The following is a 21,312-nucleotide window of genomic DNA, read 5'->3' as shown; positions in this document are numbered from 1 at the left end:
CCTGTGCCGCCTCCTGCTTTGTTCCCTAGCAGGGAGAGAGAGAGACTCATGTCAACCCATCACAGCCTGTGCTGTCACACATCCTCCCAGGCCTGTGGCTGGCAGTGGCTCTAGCCATTCCCAGCCCTGGCTGGGCGTGAGCGGTAAGGGGAAGAGGTGCCATGCTGGCATTGCATGCCAAGCGTCCCAGAGCCTCGTGGAGCTGGGCGGAGACCGGTCATCCCCAGTCACAGAGGATTATGCTGAGATTTGGAAATTCTCTGCAAGCCAGAATTGTCCTTCTCCCCCCGGCGTTGTGACTGCAGCCTCTGGTCGGGGTGAGGCCAGCCGGCCCGTGACCCCTCCGTGCCCCCAGACACAGCTTCCCTTGGCACATGGAGCCAAACGAGCAGCAAGCCCATCGCATCCGCCAGGGGCAGGGTGGGGCTGCCCCCCTGGGGAGCTGTCAATCATCTCTCTGGAGGTGCCCCACCACTGCACTGCCATGTGTCCGTCTTTAAGACTGGGACCTCCCAGTCGTCCCCCTCAAAGCCCGGAGACCCGCGTGCCCACAGGGCCCCCACTCCCATTCTCTCTCTGGCCGAGGGGGGCTACACTGCACTGGATTCTCGCTGCCGGGCATCCCGGGGGCCTGGGCGCGCAGGCTCTGATGGGGGCAGGGAGCGGCACCTGTTCTCACGCCCGTCCCTCTGCCTTTCAGGAGAGAGGCCGTTCGTGTGCCTGATCTGCCTCTCCGCCTTCACCACGAAAGCCAACTGTGAGCGTCACCTGAAGGTGCACACGGACACTCTGAACGGTGGGTCCCTCGGCTGGGCTCTGGGTCACCGGCTCGCCACGGCCCCCTCGCCACGCAGCAGGGAGCTGCACGCTGAGGCTCTGCTTCACGACGGGCTGGGGAGGGAGAAGGAGCTGGGAGAGCCCAGCTTGGTGGGATCAGGGTGTCTCCCGGTCAGACCGGGACTCTCCCCAGCTGGAAATACGAACAGTGCAATTCCCCTGCCCCGGAGCTCTCGCAGTGCTGAGTGCTAGGGGGAATGTCGCCACGCCTGGGAGCCTGGGTATGTGCTCCGGTGGCTGGCTTAGGCGGCTGTGCCTTCCCTGCTCCTGGGACCTGAGCTAGCTCACCCCAAGCTAGCAGGCGCACCGCCATCACGCCCCCTAGCTGCAGCACGGCCAGACCCCCGCGCGACCGCTGGGAAGCTCGCCGGCAGCGATCGCCTTCACAGCACCTCCTCTCACTGTCGTCGTTCCTGTGACTGCAGGAGTCTGCCACAGCTGCGGCTTTGTCTCCACCACTCGGGACATCCTGTACAGCCACTTGGTAACCAGCCACATGATCTGCCAGCCAGGCTCCAAGGGCGAGGTGTACTCCCCTGGGCCCGGGCTGCCAGCTGCCAAGCCGTTGACGCCAGGTGAGTCCCGTCCAGCTGGGTCGCCCCTCTTGTGCCAGGTGCCTGGCATGGTGTGCCCAAGGGAGGCAGAGCTGGCCTTAGTCCGCCAGGGATGGGGAGCCCAGAGGTGTTGACGAGCGTCGTTGCCGATATTAAACTGCATGGCCCATAGCCAGTCTGTTCCCCCGCCCTGCCCTGACTCGTCTGCCTGGGTCACCTGTACCCAGAGCCACTGGAGCTTCTGGTGGTGGCTGGGGTTCCCAGGCTGGAATTGCCTCGTTTGCCCCGTGCCAGTGGGGACAAAGGGATCGAGATGCTCTGTGATCACCCCAGATGGTGGGGGTTGTTTGTGTAGAACCCCTCTGAAATTGACACTGACGAGCGAAGCCAACGATCCGCACCGGGGGCCCTGGGAAATGGCCCCTGCCCTTCCCTAGTGATTCCCTACAGAGGCTTCCAGGCCACAGGAGAGCTAGGCCTGGGGTCTCTGCTGCCGGGCTCGCAGGGCTCCAGTAACCTACTGCTGGCACAGGGGGCATTTGCCCCTACCCCGCCCCCACGTCCAGGGGAACTCTGGCGCCCTGGGGCAGAGTTGGCCTTGGGGCAGGGCAGACATTTGCCATCCAGAGAGGCGCGTCCTGTAGGCCCCTTGCTTGTGCCCCTCGCCAGGCAGAGCTGTCCGCTCCAGGCCCCCGGCTCTGCACTCGCTCCAGATGGGATCCAGCAGGGTGGGAGGGAGGAGAATCTCCCGGCCGTAAGAAACGCTGCCGCGTGGGCTGGGCCTGTGGTTCCTGCCCGCTGAGGGGGCTTGGGTGGGGCACGGGGCCTGTTCTGCCTGGCCAGGCCCTGTGACCTGTGGGGGCTGGGGGTCACACACTGATCCCTCCCATTCCCTCCCCGCTGACAGGTCCGAGCCAGCCGAGCGGGACCCCCATCCTGAAGTGCAGCCTCTGCGGCTCCGTGGCCGACAGCCTGGCCAGCCTCCGGCAGCACGTGGTACTGCATGGCCCACTGCCCGCTGTCCTTGGAGGGGCAGAGCCCACACCGGCCCTGGCACAGCCGGAGTCCCCTGCCAGCACCCCAGCGGACGAGGTGGAGAACGGTGAGGCCAGGCCCCCCCACGCAGAAGGCTGCCCCTCAGCCTCGTCTTCCTCGGGTGAGGCGGCACCACCCCTCAGGATCAAGGAGGAGCGCAAGGACAGCCCCAGAGGGGAGGCTGAGGCGGCCAAAGGCATCTCCCCGGCAGAGCCGGCTGCCAGCCCCACGTCGGAGCCGGAAGCCTCCTCTAGGGCCTCGTCCCCGCACAGCCTGCACTCGGTGAAGGTGAAGTCGGAGATCGTCAGCCCCACGCCGGGGTCTAGCCCGGTGCCCAGCGAGCCGGGGGTGGGCACAGCCGGCGGCACCATCTTCCTGCCCCAGTACATGTTCGGCCACGAGGCCACGGTCGTGCCCCAGGCCTCCGAGATCCTGGCCAAGATGTCCGAACTGGTGCACAGCCGGCTCAAGCAGGGCCACGGCACGGTGCCCCCGGCCCTCTATCCCAGCACCCCGGTGCCCAAGGGCGCCACCTGCTTCGAGTGCGAGATCACCTTCAATAACATCAACAACTACTACGTGCACAAGCGCCTGTACTGCTCCAGCCGCCACCTGGCCGAGGACAGCCCGCCCGGCGCCCGCAAGGCCAAAGCCCCTCCCGCCCCCCCCAAGGGCCCGGCCACGCCCGGGGCTCTGCTCTCACCCCAGCCGCCCGCTGCCGTCGAAGGCCAGGGGCAGCCCTCGCAGGAAGGGGAGGCTGAGAGGGACGCCAGCCCGCCTGCCCCTGCCGCGGAGGCCAAGCCGGAGATCAAGGTGGAGGAGGGCGGCGCCAAGGCAGGCTCTCCCGAGGCGGATGGGGCCGGCCGGGCCAGCGAGGACAGCCAGAGCCCCAGCAGCTCGGTGGACGACACGGACGACGACCCCAGCAAGACGGTGTGCGAGGCATGCAACATCCGCTTCAGCCGCCACGAGACCTACATGGTGCACAAGCGCTTCTACTGCGCCTCACGCCATGACCCGCCCCTGCGCCGGCCCAATGCCCCCAAGGTGCCCTTCCTGCACCAGCCCGTCCGCACCCGCAAGCGCCGCAAGCTCTACGAAATCCACGCCACCGCCAGCCCTGCCCTGGGACCGGCCCACCACCTGGCAGAGCAGCTGGCAGGGGGCCTGGTCAGCGCCACGGATCCGCTGGCAGGGGGCACCCGGCCCGAGGTCCCTCCCATGCTGTCAGCTCTCATCTCTGTGGCCAAGGTCCACGGCGCTGCCCCCTCCCCCAGCTCCAGCCCCGATGCCGAAGGCCCCATTGACTTGAGCAAGAAGCCCCGGCTGCAGGGCGAGGTGCTGCCCGCCTCACTGCTGCCCCTGGCGGACTACCACGAGTGCACAGCCTGCCGCATCAGCTTCAACAGCCTAGACAGCTACCTGGCCCACAAGAAGTACTACTGCCCCGCCGTGCCCCTCCAGGCCGGCACCCTGGAGCAGCTGCACAAGATCAAGGGGCCCGTGCCACCCCCCTCGAAAGCCCGGGGCAGTGGTGCCCCTGAGAACCCGGATGTGCCGGGCGAGGAGCCCGACAGGGTGCGGGTCAAGGTGGAGAAGGCGGTGCTGTCGGTGAGCCCCGGGGCCCTGGTGGCCAAACCCCTGGCCCTGCCAGCCACGTACCCCTGTGCCTCCGGCGTGGACTCCCTGCAGCGCTACGCCAGCGCCAAAGCCCTCCACCTCCCGGGGGCCAAGGTCCCGCTGGCCGTCTGCCCCTACTGCCCACTCAACGGGGCCGTCAAGGGAGACCTGATCGAGCACTTCCGTAATGCCCACGGGCTCTTTGGAGCCAAGCCGGGGGCAGGCCCCGGACTGCCAGAGGCCGTGCTCCAAGCTGCCGCCAGGACTCCGGAGAGCAGCCTGCCGCCCCTGCCCGCGGCCTCCCCACCCCAGCCCCTCACCAGGCTCCGTAAGGACAGCTTAAACGGCAAGGAGCCCGCCGCTCCCTCGGCCTCCAACGGCAGCCCCCTGCCCGCAGGCTCCCCCCGGCCTAGCCTGCCCGTGTCGCCCGCTGCCCCTTTGAACATATCACCGGTGCCCGAGGCTCTGAGAGAGCCTGGCCTCACGCCCGCCACCCCGCCCGGCTACACGGACAAGAGCGTGCAGACCGCGCCCAGCAAGGCCCTGCCCAGCCCCGTCCCCAACGGCAACCACAGATACTGTCGCCTCTGCAACATCAAGTTCAGCAGCCTGTCCACCTTCATCGCCCACAAGAAGTATTACTGCTCCTCCCACGCCGCCGAGCACGTCAAGTGAGTCCGGCCCCCACCCCAGCTCGGCGGCCCTCGCCCACCGCTCACGCCCCACGGCCGCTGGCTCCGGCCCGGCGATGGATTCTAAAGCAGGATTCGCCCCAAGCCAGGGCCCTGCAGGAGGCTGGAATGGGGAGGCGGGGGGCGGGATGGCTCTTCTGAAAGTGTCCACTGAGGCCAAGAGAGGGACACACCCAGCCTGCGCTGGACCCAGGCCCACAGCTACACGCGGCCCCCGTCTGTTACACAAGCTGGAGGGAGGGAGTGTTCCCTGGGACCATATTTTTGAGCTCCGGGTTGTATATGTCTAAAGGCAGCCCCCCCTCGCCCACCTTCTCCCCGGCACACCCGCCCACAGCATGGGTCTCATTCTGACCCGGTGCTGGCTCTGCAGCGTGGGCTGCCTCCCTGCTCCCCAGCGCTGGTCGATGCGATTTTCTAGGGTTGGGGGCAATTTTGCAGAAATTCGATTCTCTCCTTCCCACTCCCAGGCCTCGCTCCAGCCTCTCACAATCAGCATCCAACAGGCGGTTTGGCACTTTGGTTTGGAGATGGGGAAACTGAGGCACAGATTCTCTCCCCAGGTCATGCAGGAAGTTGGTAGACAGCCCAGCTCCCCTGACTCCCAGCCCTGCGCTGAGACCCCCTGGGCCAGGCTGGCTCGTAAACAGCCTGTTGGAATAGCAGGGGGGTGTTGGCAGCACAGGCCGAGGGGGTTTGAGCAGAAAACCCTACGCCAGCTTGTGTCCCTTGGACCCAGAAATCCTTTAGGGGAGCACCAGCCTCATTCTCCCCTTTGCCAATCCCTTGGCTGCTGGTTGAGAGCCTTGCGCTGGCACCTTTAGCACATCACTGGGCATCCCCGGGTGCCAACTTCTTCCACAGCCACCTGAATGCTCACCCAGTCCGTGTGCAGCCTCGGTACCCGGGCTGTGCCCCTGGGCGCGGGGGCAGTTCTAGGGCACGCCCCCTTTCACGGTGGAATCCTGCTGCCCATGGGGCCCCAGTGGAGTTGGTGGAAGCTGTGCCCGGGTACCACGGAGCCCTAGGCTGGGGCTGGAGGTATTGATGGCTTTTGCTGGGGCGAGGGCAGGCTGGGGAGAGCGCTAGGTTGGTTTCTCAGAGCTAGCAGGAGAGAACAGGAGTCTGGGCAAATATCCCCTCGGCCCCTCCCCACCTGTCTGCAGCCTCCCTCCCTTCTGTAAGGGGCTGCCCTGGCCAATGCCCCCTGCACAGCATGGCCATAGCAGTGGGGCCTGGATTCTCCTTTCTGGGGGCCGGGCAAGGGCATCCAAGGCTGGCAGCTCACAGACCCCTCCCCCCGAGGCCCAGGCCCCATTCTTCTTTGGAGCCACCCTCTGGGTCTTTTCTCCAGAGCTCCCTGCGTCATGTGTGCCCCTCTCTCATCCCCCATTGAGCCTGAGCCCACGGGGACTGGAACAAGAAACAAGACAGCACTGAAGATGAGAATGAAGCCTACACATGTGTGTATAAGCGTGTACATAAATAAATATGTCTAATGAACCTGTGTCCCCGTGTGTGTCCAGAGGGGCTCGCACAGTATGCTCCTGGGTCGTGTGTGTTGCCGGAATCCTTTGGTGCCTGATCCACAGCGAGAGGTCTGGGCAGGGCCTGGCTCTTGTGTTTTTAGCTGGGGTAGCCCCGGGTGTGTTGGCCAAGTGGGCAGCTGTCACACGGGCCTGTAGAAGTGCCCCGGGTGGTCTCCATACCTGGAGCAAGGCTGCCCTCAAACCCAGACGGGGGCTGTCTACCATGCCTGCTCTTTGCATGGGTAGAGGTGTGGAGCGTTGGTCACGTGACACTAACTCTTCAGCCATGTGACCGTAGGGTAAGAGGTGCTGGTTACCCCACAGCACTTGGCCCAAGACTCTGCCAGGATGGAGGAGGGGGGAGCTTCAGAGCCCCAGTGAGTGGCTGCAGCTGGGGAGGGAAGGGGCTGCAAGGGCAGAAAGCACCCCCATCCCCAGCCTTCCCGCAGTTAAAGGAGGAGGCCAGATGGTTTAGATCCCTTCGAAAGGCATTTGATCACAGCTGCTGGGATCCTTCTGCCGGTTTAGCAGTAACAGGTAGAGCTGCGGGCAGGGGCAAGTGTATGCACTGCCCTCTAATGCTGGAACTCCAAAGGCACGGGATGAGGAAGGGCTGGGGGAACCAGACAGCGATACTGACGGGAAACAGGCAGGATGAAACTGACCAGGGTAGCGTGGCTGGGCCAGGTGCTAAATGGGGAGGACCTTAGAATCCTCAAAATGTGCCGGCAGAGCCCCAAAGCCGCGCGGGCAAAGCCCCCTCTGAGTCCAGCTGGGCTCTCCCCTCCTCCTCCAGCCGACTCTAGGGGTTATCAGCAGCGCCAGCGAGAACGCACGTTTTTCATTGTTGCAGCTACAGCTTTTTGGGGCCCGGGATCCCTGTTGCAGCACTCTCCGCCATCAGGGCGGGTTTGATTGGGCGAGGGATTGCTGGGCTGGACGTCACCCCTTCCAAACCAGCTCACGTCCCTGCACAGCCTGCCAGGACTGGGCCAGAACGCCCCTTCCACCAGCGGTCTCTGCTCTTACCGTGGCCAGGGATGTGCCAGCTCAAGCCATCGTGCCCAGTAGCAGTTCATGCTTCTGGCCACCGGGTGGCGGTGAAGTCATGCCAATGGGGGGCTTGGGGCATGCTGGCGTGTTTGTAGCTGGGGCTTATCCCACCCAGGCAGGCCCTGCAGGATGGTGCCTCTGGCGGGGCTCAGGCCCACTATGGGAGGGCAGCATAAGTGGCCTTAGCTGTACCCCTGCGCTCTGCTGCAGCAGCCAGGGGAAGGGACAGCTGGCCACCCCCGCAGCCCATTGCCTCTTGAGATGCTGTCCCCCGCCAGGAGGTGGGGTCGGCCCTGGAGACCCTGGGCTGTCTCCAGGGCGCAGTTCAGCTGGCTGGAGGTGAGGTGGCTGAGAGAGAAACGGGCGGCTCTTCTAGCTGGTGAGGCTGCGGGGACGGGGATGCTGGGGAGGGACAGGGAATGGGCCGGTCCAAGGGAGCTGAACGGAGCCGATGAATGGAGACTGGGGTCGTGCAAACCTAGCACATCTGCTCAGCTCCAAAGCAGGGAGGACGATCCTGGTGCCTCAGCCTTAACCAACCTGCTTCCTGTGCTGAGGGGATTTGGTGCCATAGTTCAGGGGTTAGCGCAGTGGTCTCGGAACCCCGAGGGCGCAGGTTTGAATCCAGCTGGGGCTACTGCATCAGTGCCGCCCTCTGCCAGGGCTGTGAAGAGGTGACGCTTGCCCTGCAGCTGTAGTGAGGGCTGAGGGATTAGAGGGGTTCTCAAAGGGGGGATTGCCCCCTCAGGGGTCACGGTGTTACATGGGAGGTCGCACTCAGGGCCTGGCGGTGTGAAAGGGGTTGCCATTACAAAAAGTTGAACCCCTGGATTAGCCCCAGGGTGCTGCAGACCTGGGACCGCTAGAGGGAGCCGTGGGCTGGGATCGCGGCGAGCAGGCACACAACTCAGGGCCGGTTTTCCAGCTGAGCTCCGCCTGGCAGGTGCTGAAGTGGGAGCTGCGCGCTCTTGACCATCTAACCCCAAGGATCCAGCCGCGTCCTCAGCCCACTGCGTGGGGCTGCTCACGAGGGCCATTGCAACAGGCCTCTGGAGAGCAGCTGTGACACACGGTGAATCACCACGGGGCTGATTAGCCAGCGCTCGCTCACTCGCTCTCTGAATAGGCTCTTGTGGTAAAGAGCAGGGCACCGCCATGCACCTCCCTTCACACGCACACAGGGGGAGGGGGGCGGGAGGGCTGCGTGGCAAAGGCGGGGGGGGGAGGGAGAGGAATTCTGCCCCCCTGCGGGGCAACTTGTGCAGGTGCTCTGGGTTTGTGCCCATCCTCCCCCGCAGGCGCCAGAGAGGGGTTTGCAGTTGGATGGTAATGGAGCACTAATCAAGGAGCGGGTCAGAGGCAGGGGAGATAAGAGGGGCTCAGCCCCACAGGGAGGAGCAAAGGTCCATGGCATGATCCCGTGTCTGTCCTTCCCTGCTCTGGGGCAGCCCACCGCCACAGCCTGCCCCAGGCGTGCTGTACGTGAACGGCACCTGCTCCCGGGAGGTGCTGCTGGTTAGGGGCTCTCACAGGGCGTGCTGCCCCTTTAAGGGGGCGGGGGGCTTAGCCTCATCTGTACCAGGTTTAGCCACAGCCCCAGGTGGAGGGAATGAGTACCAGGGTCATGGCTGAGGGCACAGGAGATCAGGAGCCAGGCCTGTTGGCAGCCAGGGGGAGGGCGACTAGATGTGGGCATGGGGGCTCTGCTAAAGAGTGGGGAACCAGCCAGGAAACAGCCAGCGGCATGGCCCGGCCATAGAACGAGCCCCTAGGAAGGAAAACCAGAGCCGGTTGGGTCACGGGCCAGCCGGTCCCAGGGCTAGACACAGGTAGGAGAAGATGGGTGCAGGTTCCCCCACAGCTGCGCCCTTGTGAGGTGGGGCAGCCACCCCGTCACTGGGGAAGGGCCTGGTTGAGGCCTAGAAGGGCTGAAAGCCAAGCCCAGGAGAAGGGGTGAAGAGGCCATTAAATGAGGACAGCCATCGGGGGGAGGGCTGTGCCCAGTGAGAGCCAGGGAGAAGACCGGCCTTTCGGACTCAGTACTACGGTGACCAGACAGCAAATGTGAAAAATGGGGATTTGGGCCTATTTAAGAAAAAGACCCAAAAATCAGGACTGTCCCTATAAAATTGGGACATTGGTCACCCTACTCAGTACTAGTGCCAAGGCCTTTGCCGAAAGGCTCCGTGCCCTAACAATGCTGAGAGCTGGAGGGCCACGGTGGGAGGGGAGCCAGTGAATTGACTGGGGGGAAACTGAGGCAGCAGATGGGCCCAAAACCAGACCAGGACACACACCCCTCCCACTACAGGGCCAAAAGCTAAACCTGCCGCCATATTGTTCCGCTCCGTGGTGTGGGTACCACAGCCGAGTGACGGGCATGGTGCTAAAGCCCTCTCCCTTACGCTGTGATAACCCCCCGGGGGGGCGGGGGTGTACGCTTGGGTCTTTGCCGGAGGGGAACAAGTAATTTGACTTAATCGCACTCTTAACCAGAAAGGCCATCGCCGGACCCGGGCAGGAGGCGGCGACACCTCCTGTCTGTGGCTGGGTGGGCCAGGAGCCCAGTTCGGGCCCAGGGCAGCAGGGCCGGCCAGGCTGCCTGGGGCGAGGGCGCAGGTATGCTAGCAGGGCTGTGCGGGCAGCTCCCATCCCAGCGGAGCTGCCAGCACCACACCAGGGTCGCACGATGGGGTCAGGGGCGGGGGTGGGCCTCACACGGCTTTCAAGAGTGCCCTGCCCCCACCTGCTGCCATTGTACCCCCAGGGTGGAGGGGTGGGGCGGGCGAGACTGAGCACGATCTGCTTGTGAGCTGGGCCCACGGCACTCGGAGCAGGGCTAGCAGCCTGGGCTAGCGTCGGCCGAGCGAGCTGGAGCAGCAATAGCCGTGAAGGCAGCAGCAGCATGGGCTAGCGGCGCGATGCCCACCCAGCAGCCCAGGCAGGTGAGACAAACACAACCAGCAAAATCCCCCGCGCTGTGACTCGCCCAGACAGCGCCACGCACCTGATCGCAGGCAGAGCAGCCGAGGGCAGAACAGGGACGGGGCCAGCGTGGCAGCCAAGGTAAGTGGACAAGAGCTGGTGAGCGCCCCGGCCACGTAGGTGCGTTGATTGAAGAAAATATGATGCCTGTTTATTACAGTGGTGCCTACAGACACGCAAGCACCCCGCCGTGTGAGACCCTGTTTGTGCCATGCATTAGACAGCTCCTGCCTTCACGAACGGCTGATCCCAGCCCCCGGGGGGGGGGGATCTCACACCAGCAGAGTGAACCATGCAATGGGCGGTAGTGTCATGAGTTTTGGGAGTGGGTTTAGGTGGGAGAGGCTGGCGAAATGGCGAGGAAAGGCAAGGGCGCGGGGACGGGGAAGGGAAGGGGGCGAGGTTAGGAGGAGAGAAGCTGAGCTGGAGGGCGAGGGCTGGAGCAAACTGCTGATCAGCCCCGGGCAGAGAAAGGGGAGTTTGCCGAAGGGCCCTGACTTGTTGGATTACTGAGCCGCGGCAGCAGTGAATTGGCGGCAGCGTCGCTGCAGAATCAACCTACGTGCACGCTGAGGGTTCAGCGGCCTAGATGGCACCCGCGGTCTGTGCCAGTGCACCGCAGGGAAGCGCAGGGTAATTGCATCCCCTGCAGCCTTACGGGCAATGCCTGACTAGCACCACTTTCCCAACGCCAAACACGGGCTGCCCCCCGCCTCCTGTTGGGGCGCTTCGTTGGCTCCATTTAGCAGGCGGATACGCTGAGGGCAGAGAGGGGAATAGGCCCCCGCGGGTCAGTGACGGAGCTGGGGTAGAACCCAGGTGTCCTGAGCCGGTCCCCCACTCTACCCACTAGGAGAGCGCTGGGCGGAGGCAGCCCGGCAGTTACTGCCCATCGCTGTGCCCGCGGGACGCTTCACCCCTGTTGGCCGGGGTTACGAGGCCCCTAGGCAGCCTGGCACTGATGTCACAGGGACCTGGTTCTAGAAGAGCGGGCAGTTGGGAGCCACTGGCTGGACTGGGAGGGGAAGGAAGCTGCTCCCAGAGACTGGGGAAGGGCGGATGTTCTAGGGACTGGATTGCCCCACAACTAGCTGCCGTCGCTGCCCCCAGGAGGGGGGACATGTGCTGGTAAGACCCAGCTGCTGCCATTTCCCCAGACAGACGCCAAAGCCACAAACGCCCCTCCAGCCTGGATGGGGGAGGGGAGCGAAGCAGCGGGGAGCAGGAGCCCCCGAGGGAGGTGTGGCTCTGGCTGGTCGTGCCTGGCTAGAATTGGGGGCGGCCTGTTTAGGGGCTGCTCAGTGCCGTCCGTGCTGCCCCAGGGAGATGCCGACGCAGGAGCCCAAAGCCCAGCTGGCTCGAAGGGCAGCGGCTGGTGAAATGCAACCAGGTGCCAGTCTTCCTGCCCAGGGAGCGTCTGCCCCAGAACCCACATAAAACGCATCATCCAGTCACCGAGGGGCAAATGCACTGCCTGCGCCTTCACCCGGAGCCAGGAACGGCTGCAAAGCAACTGGGGTGCCCCCTGGTCCTACTGGGACCCTTCTGTGGAGGAGGAAGGCTTGTGTACCGCAGGTCCTCTGACCCCAACCCACCAGCTTCTTGCAGGCTGGCCACACCACCCTCCCCAAACCCTCGCTCGCAGCAATCCCCGCACGCACTCCCACCGAGTGCTAACCTCTGCCCACGATGGTGCGTAGGGACTTGGAACACCCTGCCGCCGGCACTGGGCTCCCCTGTCCCCACCCTGCCTGGGCAGGGAATCTCCCGCTGCCAGCGTCTGCTCCTTCCCAGCGGGGACCTGCCTGTCTGGATTCCAACCCGACAGCCAGGGAAAGGTTTTCCGTTAGGCCTGAAGGCAGCCCCGTCTCATCAGCCTATGAACGCTTACCCCAGGGCGCCTAGGCCTTTAGAGAGCTGGTGGGTTTGACCTATCCCTCGGCGTTCAGGGGCAGGCAAGGGGAGATGGGCCATGTACCAGTGGGGCAGAGTGGATGATCCAGGGGCCTCCCCCCTCAGTCTCTGTTCCGTTTCCTAGGGCTGGATCCGCGCCCCTATGGAGCAGAGCATCGCGGCGAGGCTGGGCTGCGTTCAGGGCCAGATCCACGTGGCCAGGGCCAGGCTGAAAGCCAGCCACGAGCAGGCTCAGGTTGAGCTGGCAGCCGCGCAGGCCGAGCTGGTGGCTGTCCTGAGCAAGGTGAGTCCCACACAGGACCCGGGGGTGAAGGCCGCGCGGGATGTGGCGAGGGAGAAGCAAAACCGGGGTGGCCTTGGGCCCAGCCAAGTGGCCAAATCCACACACAAGCTCCGGGGCAATGGGGTGAGGCCCGTGCACGACGACGCAGGCGAGCCGCAGCAGGACCAGGCCACGCCTGTGGAAGACCCCCTGTGGGACCAGCTGCAGGCCCCACAGGAGCAGCTGGAGGTTCGGGGGATGGCTGGTGGGGAGGCAAAGCCTCCCTGGGCCCTGAGGACCAAGAAGATTGGCTGGAAGACCAGAAAGCTGGGCTGGAAGACCAGGAGGTCCAGCTGGCTGCCCGGAAGGAAAAGAAAGGGCAGGGGGAGCGTTGTAATGCTAGACGCTATTAGACAAGGCGCAGCCAGGTCCACAGGAAGGGCTAGCAGGGACCGGGAGATATGACCTGCCGCTTAGACTCCTTACAAATAAACAAGGTGTTCAGCCAGGCATCGCCACCGACTGTCCAGTCTAGTGCTTGTTAATCGACCCTCTTTCCTCCTTTCTCCTCGTCTCAGCACTGCACTCGCTGAGCTCAAGGAGCAACTCTCATTTCAAGCTTCACAAGCCACGTTTTGTAAAAACCCAGCTCTCGACGCCCTGCAGCGTCTCCTGGCCCTAACTTTGCTTGGGGGGGGGGGCTGCCGTCCTGGGCACAGCGGCTTTCCCCTTGCCCCACTCTGGGGCACCTCCCGCCACCATGGCTACCGCCGGGGGCGGGGGCTGAGCCGAGGCTCTTTTTTTAATGCCAGTTTAGTTGCTTTTTAAAACCAGATGCGCTGAGTCTGGAATTTCTGAAGAGCCCTGGAGTTTCCTCTCTGCCTGGCTCTCAGATCCGGGACGGACAGACCCCCCCTCCCCTTCCGGGCTTGTTGCCACGTGAGTCTCTCTTGCATTCCAAGGGAGTGTTGGGCCACGTTTGCTGACAGTGGCGCACCTGTCAGCAACCGTGGACAAGGCCTAGCGTTCAGCATTGTCGGCATGTCCACCCTCCTGCCAGCAGCGCTGACCCCCCACTTGCTCTTGTCTGCCCTGTCGGCTAACTGCGCCCCTCCGCGGGTGTGTAACACAGTGACCTGCCCAATGCAGACCAACCCCCTCTGCGTAATTCCCAGGCACGGGCAATAAAACCCTGGGTGGGTCATTCTCCGTCTTCTCCCGGAGAGGGGGGGGGGGGGCAGACTCGAACAGATGCTGCTAAGCCAGAGGAAGGAAAGGGGGCTTGAGGAGAGGGACGGAGTTAAGGAACCTCACCCCTCCATTTTCATTCTATTCTTTGCTAGGGGTGGAGCAAGGTTCCCTTAGGCCAGATCAGAGCCCCCGGGGACCAGAGCCTCGGCGATCGCCTGGACCATATTCAGGCCGAGGTGCAGCGACAAGCCGAGCTGAAGGCTGGTTGGGAAGAGGTGAGGGCTGACTGGGACGAGGTGCAGGCAGCGTGGGAAGAGGTGCTGACTGACACCCAGGTGACGGCCGCGGCGTGGGCCCCCGCCAGGTTTCTGCAGGCCCCAGCGAACACCACGCAGACCCTCTTCCATCTTCCGCAGATCCTCGTGCACATGGCCCGGCTCCAGGCCCGGTTTGCGCAGCTCCAAGCCAGCACTGCAGAAGCCCAGCTGAAGGCTTTGCAGGCCCAGGGAAAGAACCCCGTACGCGAGCTGGCCCAAGCCCAGGCGGTGGCCGAGCCCGTCCTGAAGCAGGTGTATGAGCAAGTGGCTGCGGCTGTGCACAATATCCTGGTGCTGGCCATGCAGGATCTGGAGAGGGCTAAGCGGGCCCAGAGGCTCCCCGTACTAAGCCAGCTGACGAGGGCCGTGCATGCCCAGGTGGAAGTGGCTCTGCGGGGTATCCTAGCAAAGGCCGCACAGGAGGTGGCGGTGGCCGATCGGGTCGAGCTGGCCGAGGCGCTGTGCAGCCAGGTGGAGAAGGCGGTGCAGGACGTCATTGTGAAGGCGGAGCAGGACTGGGGAAGGCCCAGGGGGGCCGTGCCGGGGGGGGGCCGAGGGCCGGGGTGGAGCCCAGCCAGGTGGAGAAGCCGCGCTGTGACGGGAAAGGTGGGCGCTCAGGAGGGCTGGCCGGGGGAAGAAGGCTGCCTGGAGGAGGAGGAAAGCTCTGGTGGAGCAGAGGCAGGTGAGCCACAGTGGGGCTCCGTGTCGTTGGCCGACACGGTTACTTGGGCTCCCGTAAACAAATCAATAACCAAATAAATCCAGCAGCTTTCAGCCCCACTGCTGCCCACGGTGTTCCCTGCCCGCTTCCTGTCCCCTGCTGAGCTTCGTTCTCCCTCCTCCCACGTTCCTGCCCCCGGCGCTCAGTGCCTCGGCAGGGAAATATCCGACGTGAATTCCCCCAAGGGCGAGTAGTGATCTGAGCCTGCACTTGCCACTTCCCCGCCTTCGCTGCACGGGGGCTGCCGGCCTGGGCACAGCGGCTTTCCCTTTGCCCTGCTCTGGGTCCCCTCCCGCCAACGCGGCCGGGGCTGGGCTTCGGCTGATTGCTATTGTTTGATTCTCGTAACCCAGACGCGATGAGTCGGGAATTCCCGGAGATCCGGCCATCCCCTTTCCTCCCGACTAGCCCCTCTTTGCTTGGCAGTCACCGCTCCCCGTTAGAGCCAGCCTGGAAGGGGGCAGGGTCGGGGGGCAGGGAATGGGTGGGCCTAGGGCTCAGACAGCCAATGGTGCAGAGGTGCATTGGCAGAGATGGGGGGCGGAAGCAGCGAGAGGGGCAGGCTAGGAGTCTCGGGGGGTGCTGGGATGCTTGGGCAGAGCCGCCTGGTGGACAGCGGGCACAGACCCCCGAGCTGGGCTCCTGGGAAGGCTGTGTGCCCCTCACTTCCATGAGTCTCCAAGCGGGAAAAGGTGCAGGGACGGTTGCGTGGGAAGCAGAGAACAGGACATCAAGGCTGGCTTCACGGGCGGAGCAGACAGCGCAGTGGGTGGCGTAACGAGAAACCCTGGCAGAGCTCTGTGGGGCTTGGATTCCTCCACCCATCCCTCCTGCTGGTCCCTAAGAGCTCTAACCCGGGCACTGGGGGGAACTATTTCAAAAGGGAGTGAGGTGCTTCGGAGCCCACTTTCAGTGGGACTCCAGCTCCTAAGTCACTTGGAGGAGCGGCGGGTCGCCCGGGTCAGCTGATCCCAGCCGGTGTCACTACAGACACTCCGCTCATTCGTGGCAATGCCTAATCCGCCACTTAACCTGCAGCCACCGCCTCAGGGAAGCACTGGGCCGCAGACAGGTTATCCCGAGGGGTTTGCCCTGGCCCGGACAGCGCCTGTAAGGGGCTCAGATACCGCGGTGATGGGCACAGTATAAGCACCGGAATAGAAGAGAGGCGGGAAAGCTCTCGCACGTGTACGTGCATCCTGCCCACCTCGGCCTCCCCGTCAGACGCGGGGGAAGGTGCGCAAGACTCATCCGTAACCTACTGTTTCAAAATAGCCGCGGTGCGGGCAGCAGATGGGCTGGGAGCCGGGTTTGTGCTAAATCCGCTCGCACGCGCGACTGATGAGCCACCCACCAGCTGGCAGCAGCTAAACGAGAGGAGAGAACTTTGGCAGGCCGGCAAAATACCATCAGCTCCGCAGCTTCTCTGTCAGCTGGGCCCAGGCAGCTCACGGGAACAGCCTCGCACGCCAGACACTTCGCACGGCTCAGCTTGTGCCCGGCAGGCCCAGGCCGTAGTGCGCCTGCCGCTTCGACGCCTGGCCCCCCTCTGCCGGGGTTCCAGGCCGTCCCTTCGTGAGCAGATCAGCCAGGGGAGTCACTGGAGGAAAGAGCAGATCCCAGGAACACGTGCTCCTCGCCATGTGATGGCCGCCCTCTTGGCCACCACCGGGGATTGAATCTGGGCCGGCCGGAGCGGAAAACATGAGCCTCTGCTGCTGCCTGTGGGCAGAGGTCACCGCCATTGCGTTCTCGGCCTGTGACAGAGGGGAGAGCCACACCATGCGCTCTCCTGGGGACTTGACCTTTGTTCTTTCTTAAAGCTGTCTTTAAGCTACAAATCCGGCGGAGTGAGGCTCTGGGGCTGCTCTCTGTTTATGGAGCAACATAGCAGGCTGGCTGGCTGGCTGGTAGGTACTGCACAGTGGGGTGCTGGAGGCTGAAGCTAAGTCTGGGCTGGGAACCCAGGACCAAGGAAGCACAAATACAGCTGGGCCCAGTAATGGAGGCTTGTCCCCCTTCCCCAGTCCGGCTCCCCCTAGCATGAATGGAAGCTCTGCGCAGGCACCATGGGTAGGAACCAGTAACAGTGCCCAGAACGAGGAGCTGGGGCTAATTTACCAACGCCCCACCTCTTTGTGCAACTACCCTGGCACACGGCACTGACTGCCCCCCACCCGCCTGTCACAGGCCCACAGAGCCGGCTGAGCGCATACATCACGCAGCGGGCTCCATGGTACGAGCCAAATGTCCCCTTCTTGGGTGCAGTCGGCTGTGGGTTCAAAAGAGGGCGCAAACCGTAGAGACCAGGCGGGGTCTGGCTGAAGATCCGGCCCTTCGGTTATAACAAGTGTCCACCTGGCAAACCAAATGAGGGACTTGGCCCCCTCCTCACCCCTCTCTCCCATTAGCCTCTTCTCTTCCCTAACTGTTATCCACCGGCTGCAGGAACAAGAGGGTGTTTTTAAAAGGCTCAGCAGAGACAGCGAGCCCAGCAGGCAATGAAAGTAACCCCTTAAACGCTCCCTGGTCTCTAAGCTAATATTTCACTGGCTCTGGTCAAGTATTCCAAAGATGACCGGATATATTTCATCTTGCTTTTCACTTCCCCTGCTAACCATTTCCCCTGCTATCTCCCCCTGGGGTGGGCCAGTCAGCTAATCAGAGCTGGCCTTGTTCCCGAGCTGGGGGTTCCTTCTGAATTGGACCAGGCCAAGGGAAATGCAGCCGGGTCAACGTTCAGGGACAGCCACTGTGGGATTGGATGCACCCGTCAGAGTCTGTCCTGCTCTAGCTTCCTTCAAGGCAAAGTTTTGCCTACGGGGATCCATGGGAGACTCACAAAGCTCCCCGCCCTTTTGGAAAAGGCCTTTTGAATCCAAGAACGATGAGCCCAGCAGGGGGCTATAGTGATTACTCTGAAACCTACTGACCTCAATTGAGAATTATCTCCATTCTCCCCAGTTTTCAAAGCACTCTCCAGCCCCCCACACCACGGCAGCACAAGTCTCCCCTCCCAAGCAAACTGCACCAGCCCCTCACCCCGCCTGATCTGTTTTGATTCACAATCCACAGAATGGCTGAAACCTGGTCCTGTGACCCAAATCCCACTGTCCTTTGCACCCACCAAGGCTTGTGGGAAGGGGTCGGCTGAAGGAGGATGTTTTGCCCACGGTGCGGGGCCTGAGCTGAAAAGGGGGTTACCCTCCTTGCAGTAAGGGGATCCTTCCAGTGGGGTTTGGACCACCCTGTAGAACTATAATGGGGGGGGGTCTAGTTTTCGAGTCACTTCCGGAAGCTGTTTAACTAAAAACCCCTCCGCCAGTTCTCCTTCTCGCTCTGGAATCTGACAGGCTGGTTCCTTTTACACACAGCAGCACGTCCACTGTTTGTTATTTTATTTGTTCATGTGCACGGAGCCTCTTGGAGCAGGCAAAGCGCTGCCCAAGCGCTACCCAGAGCGACCCCCAGCCGTTCGGCTGCAGGCAAGCATGCCTCCTCGACCCGGCCTTAGCCGGTCGCCCTGTTCCCAGGCGGGCGTCCACGCACAGCCGCTCCCCGGGTGGTGAGAAGCCCGCAAGGCCCTTCCTTTCCAGTGAACAATGGGAGGCAGCGATAGCCCTGCTGACCTCAATTATTTTCAATGACATTGTTGGTGACGCGCCAGCCGTCTCCGGGATGCTCTGATTGCACATTAATTGCCTGGCTAATGAACAGCTCCGGAATGACACTCGTTTCAGGGAGAGCTGCGCTGAGTGCCGCTGGCCGGTAGCCAGGCCCCGGGCTGCCGCTCCCCGAGTGGTTTTACAGCTGGGCTCTGATTTAGCCTGGCAAATCCAATGGCACATTCCCCTTCCCCAGCCTCGCAGAGCAGGCAGGAGAACGGCAGCAGAACAAGGACGGGGCTCAAACCCTTCTCTGGGAGACGGCCAAAGAACCTGCTTCTTGTGCAGACGGGGCCTGAGCTGCAAAGAGGAAGGGCCCCTAGCTAGGGAGCTGGGTATAAAGGGGTGGACAGGCCACTGACACTGCCCTCTGCCCTGTAGCCCCCTTGAGCGGTGTGAGCCGAGGAGCTGGGGGCATGAGCCGCCCTGAGACTTAACACTCCGTGAACCCTTCCACCTGCTTCCCTGAGCCTTGTGTCTAGGGCAAAGCCAGGCCCCGTCTGATCCCATGCCCACAGCCCTGCATCTGCTCAATACCGGGGCCAAAGCTCGGCCCCCCAGCTCCAAGGCTCCCCCCGCAACCGCACGTTGGAGAGGCTCTGCCCTGAATCCAGACCTTGCCATGAGAGGCACCTGCCCAGATATGGCTGCCCTACAGCCCCTTGCCCTCTCCGTGGGGGGAGGGCACTCGGTGACTGGGTTGCGAGGCCTTCGCTCCCTTTCCGCTGCGGTGTGCCCCTGCCGGCTACGTGCCGCACGGCCCCCAGGCTGGCCGACGGAAGGTGCAGCGTGCTGAGTGCCGGAGGGGGAGCAGTTCCTGGCCCGTGACGCTAGCAGGGCTGAGTGAGCGAGCAGCTGCTCCCCAGTGCGAGCAAAGGGGTTCTAGGCTGCCCCCGAACCAGGGAATCGCTGCTCAGGTCTGGCTGACAGAGTGTGTGTGGGCCCCTCCAGATCTTAGTCCTGAGAGGAGGCTGCACCCCCAGCTAGTCCTGGGCTGGCCTCCCAGGGCGACCCCTTTCTAGTGCACAGGGCGGCTTTTCTCTTCCCTTCTTCCCTGCCATGTGCCTTGAGCCGGAGAAGCACACAGCCCGGTGTGACTCACCACAGCTCCGGGGGAGGCAGGGAATCGCAGCAGAAGTGCACTGGAGCAAGGGTCAAGCGGCGGCTGCGATCACTTGGCGCAGCTCCAGCTGGTTCGGCCTCACCTGGAATAGCTGCTATTAAAACGCTCCCAAGGGCCCGTCCCAGAAATACGCTCAATCCTGCGTGGTGCAAAGCTACCCCTGGAGGTGCTGAGCGGCTGTTCCCCATGTCTCTAGGGCCCCATGGGGGCAGGTGTCGTTCCAGCAGAAGCGCTCTTGACAGTGTGCTGTTTGGAGTAGCCGCCCTGGGGCTTGTGAGTAATGGTGTCCAGGGACCACGATTCACAGCGCCCCCTAAGGGCAGAGTTTATTTAACAGGCAGCTATGAAACAAGGAAAGCAACATACCCTCAGCTGGCCAGCATCTACGCAAATCTGGCTTGTCCCCGGGGCTTGGTTCCCCTGATGGCTGCCCTGCTACACACATGCAATCAGTTAGCCCGGACAAGCCTGCCAACCGGGCTGAATTCTCCTTGGGCTTCTGAAATGTCTCTTCTCCTGGCCCCTAGGGAGCCGAGGAACAAAGCGTTTAATCCCAGGGAACAAAAAAGTCACTGCCTGTCATTGCACGCCCTGGCTCTGGAAGCTGAAGGGACAAATGCACCAGCCTGTCTGGCTCTTAGGTGTAAGCAGTGTTTGCCTCTTCCCGATGCTGGAGCTCCGCTCAAGGGACATGCTGGCCTGGGAGTGCTGTGGAGAGGATGCTGTGCCAAAGCCAAAGGGAGAGGAGCTCCGTGGGAGTGGCCAGGAGAGGTAAGTCAGTTACTCTATGCCGCCCAGGCTGGACGGGGGAGGTTTCTGGTTCATCTCTGAAGTGGTGTCCAGGGTGACGTGGGGTCTGTGCTTCCTGCTGTGCCAGGGAGCCTCTTCCAAAGATCAAAAGCTGGGGGGAGCTCAGCTGTTACCATTTCAAGCCCCTCTACCCAAAATGGAGGAGGAGAGAGGGGTTATGTCCGAGTGATGTTCACGGGGTGCTTCTCCCCTTCCCTGGTCTGTAAGATGGGCCGGGCAGGCTTACAGAAAACATGCGGTGGTCCTCCCATCCCACCCCAGCCCCATGGCCGTCTGCCTGGCTTTGTCTGGTCTGAACACTGCAGGAAGCAAGCTCACCGCTGCTGCTTTGTACTGGATGAGAGTAAAGGGGCTTGACACCACAGTGTGATAAAACCCTTGAGAGGAAAGGGCTCGACCTGTTAAGCACCTGCCCTGCCCTCATTATGGGAGGCAGCAGCATGGCCTAGTGGGAGGTGGGAGACCTGGGTGCTAGTCCTGCCTCTGCCACTGTCTCCTTGTGTGGGTGTAGCCTCTCTGTGCCTCAGTTTCCCCATCTGTAAAACAGTCGCATTAATGCTGACCTGCCTAAATACCTAACTTATAGGGCTGCTGAGGAGAATGTCTGGAAGGCATTTTGAACTCCTGCTGCTGGAGCCTACGCTTCCTTTAAATCATCCTCGCCCCACACACACACCCTCCTCCACCCCAAATAATCTGAGGTCTCACAACATCTTCCAGCTGAGACTGAGTGCCGGACATATGGATGGGGAAACTGAGGCCCAGAGAGGCTGAGTGACTCGCTCAGTGATAGACTTGGAACTACAGAACCCAGCTCTCCTGATTCCCTGTCCCCTGCCCTCACCACTAGACCGGCCCACCCCTCCTGGATACCCCAAGAGGTTGAAAGCAAACTGACACTAGAGATGGGCTCAACCCCAAGCCCTTTATCCAGACACCGTGAAGACAGGGGGAGGTGAGATTTGAAATCTGGATCTGGCCCAGGCTAAGGTCTGTCGCTTGGC

At 62.9% G+C, this 21,312-nt stretch overlaps 1 protein-coding gene across 1 annotated transcript in view; it reads left to right on the top strand.

Annotated features, from left to right (window-relative positions):
• ZFPM1 (zinc finger protein, FOG family member 1) overlaps window positions 1-4,721 on the top strand; it is a 69,480-nt gene extending 64,759 nt beyond the window's left edge. The window contains exons 7-9 of the mRNA XM_065416654.1: window positions 701-796; window positions 1,263-1,412; window positions 2,299-4,721. Coding sequence (XP_065272726.1) covers window positions 701-796; window positions 1,263-1,412; window positions 2,299-4,721 — 2,669 coding nt within the window. The remainder of the gene's footprint in view (window positions 1-700; window positions 797-1,262; window positions 1,413-2,298) is intronic.
• The last annotated feature ends 16,591 nt before the right edge of the window (window positions 4,722-21,312 follow it).

Source organism: Emys orbicularis, chromosome 14 (assembly GCF_028017835.1).
Source record: "Emys orbicularis isolate rEmyOrb1 chromosome 14, rEmyOrb1.hap1, whole genome shotgun sequence".
Lineage (NCBI taxonomy): Eukaryota > Metazoa > Chordata > Testudines > Emydidae > Emys > Emys orbicularis.
This window is presented reverse-complemented; position numbering and strand designations above follow the sequence as displayed.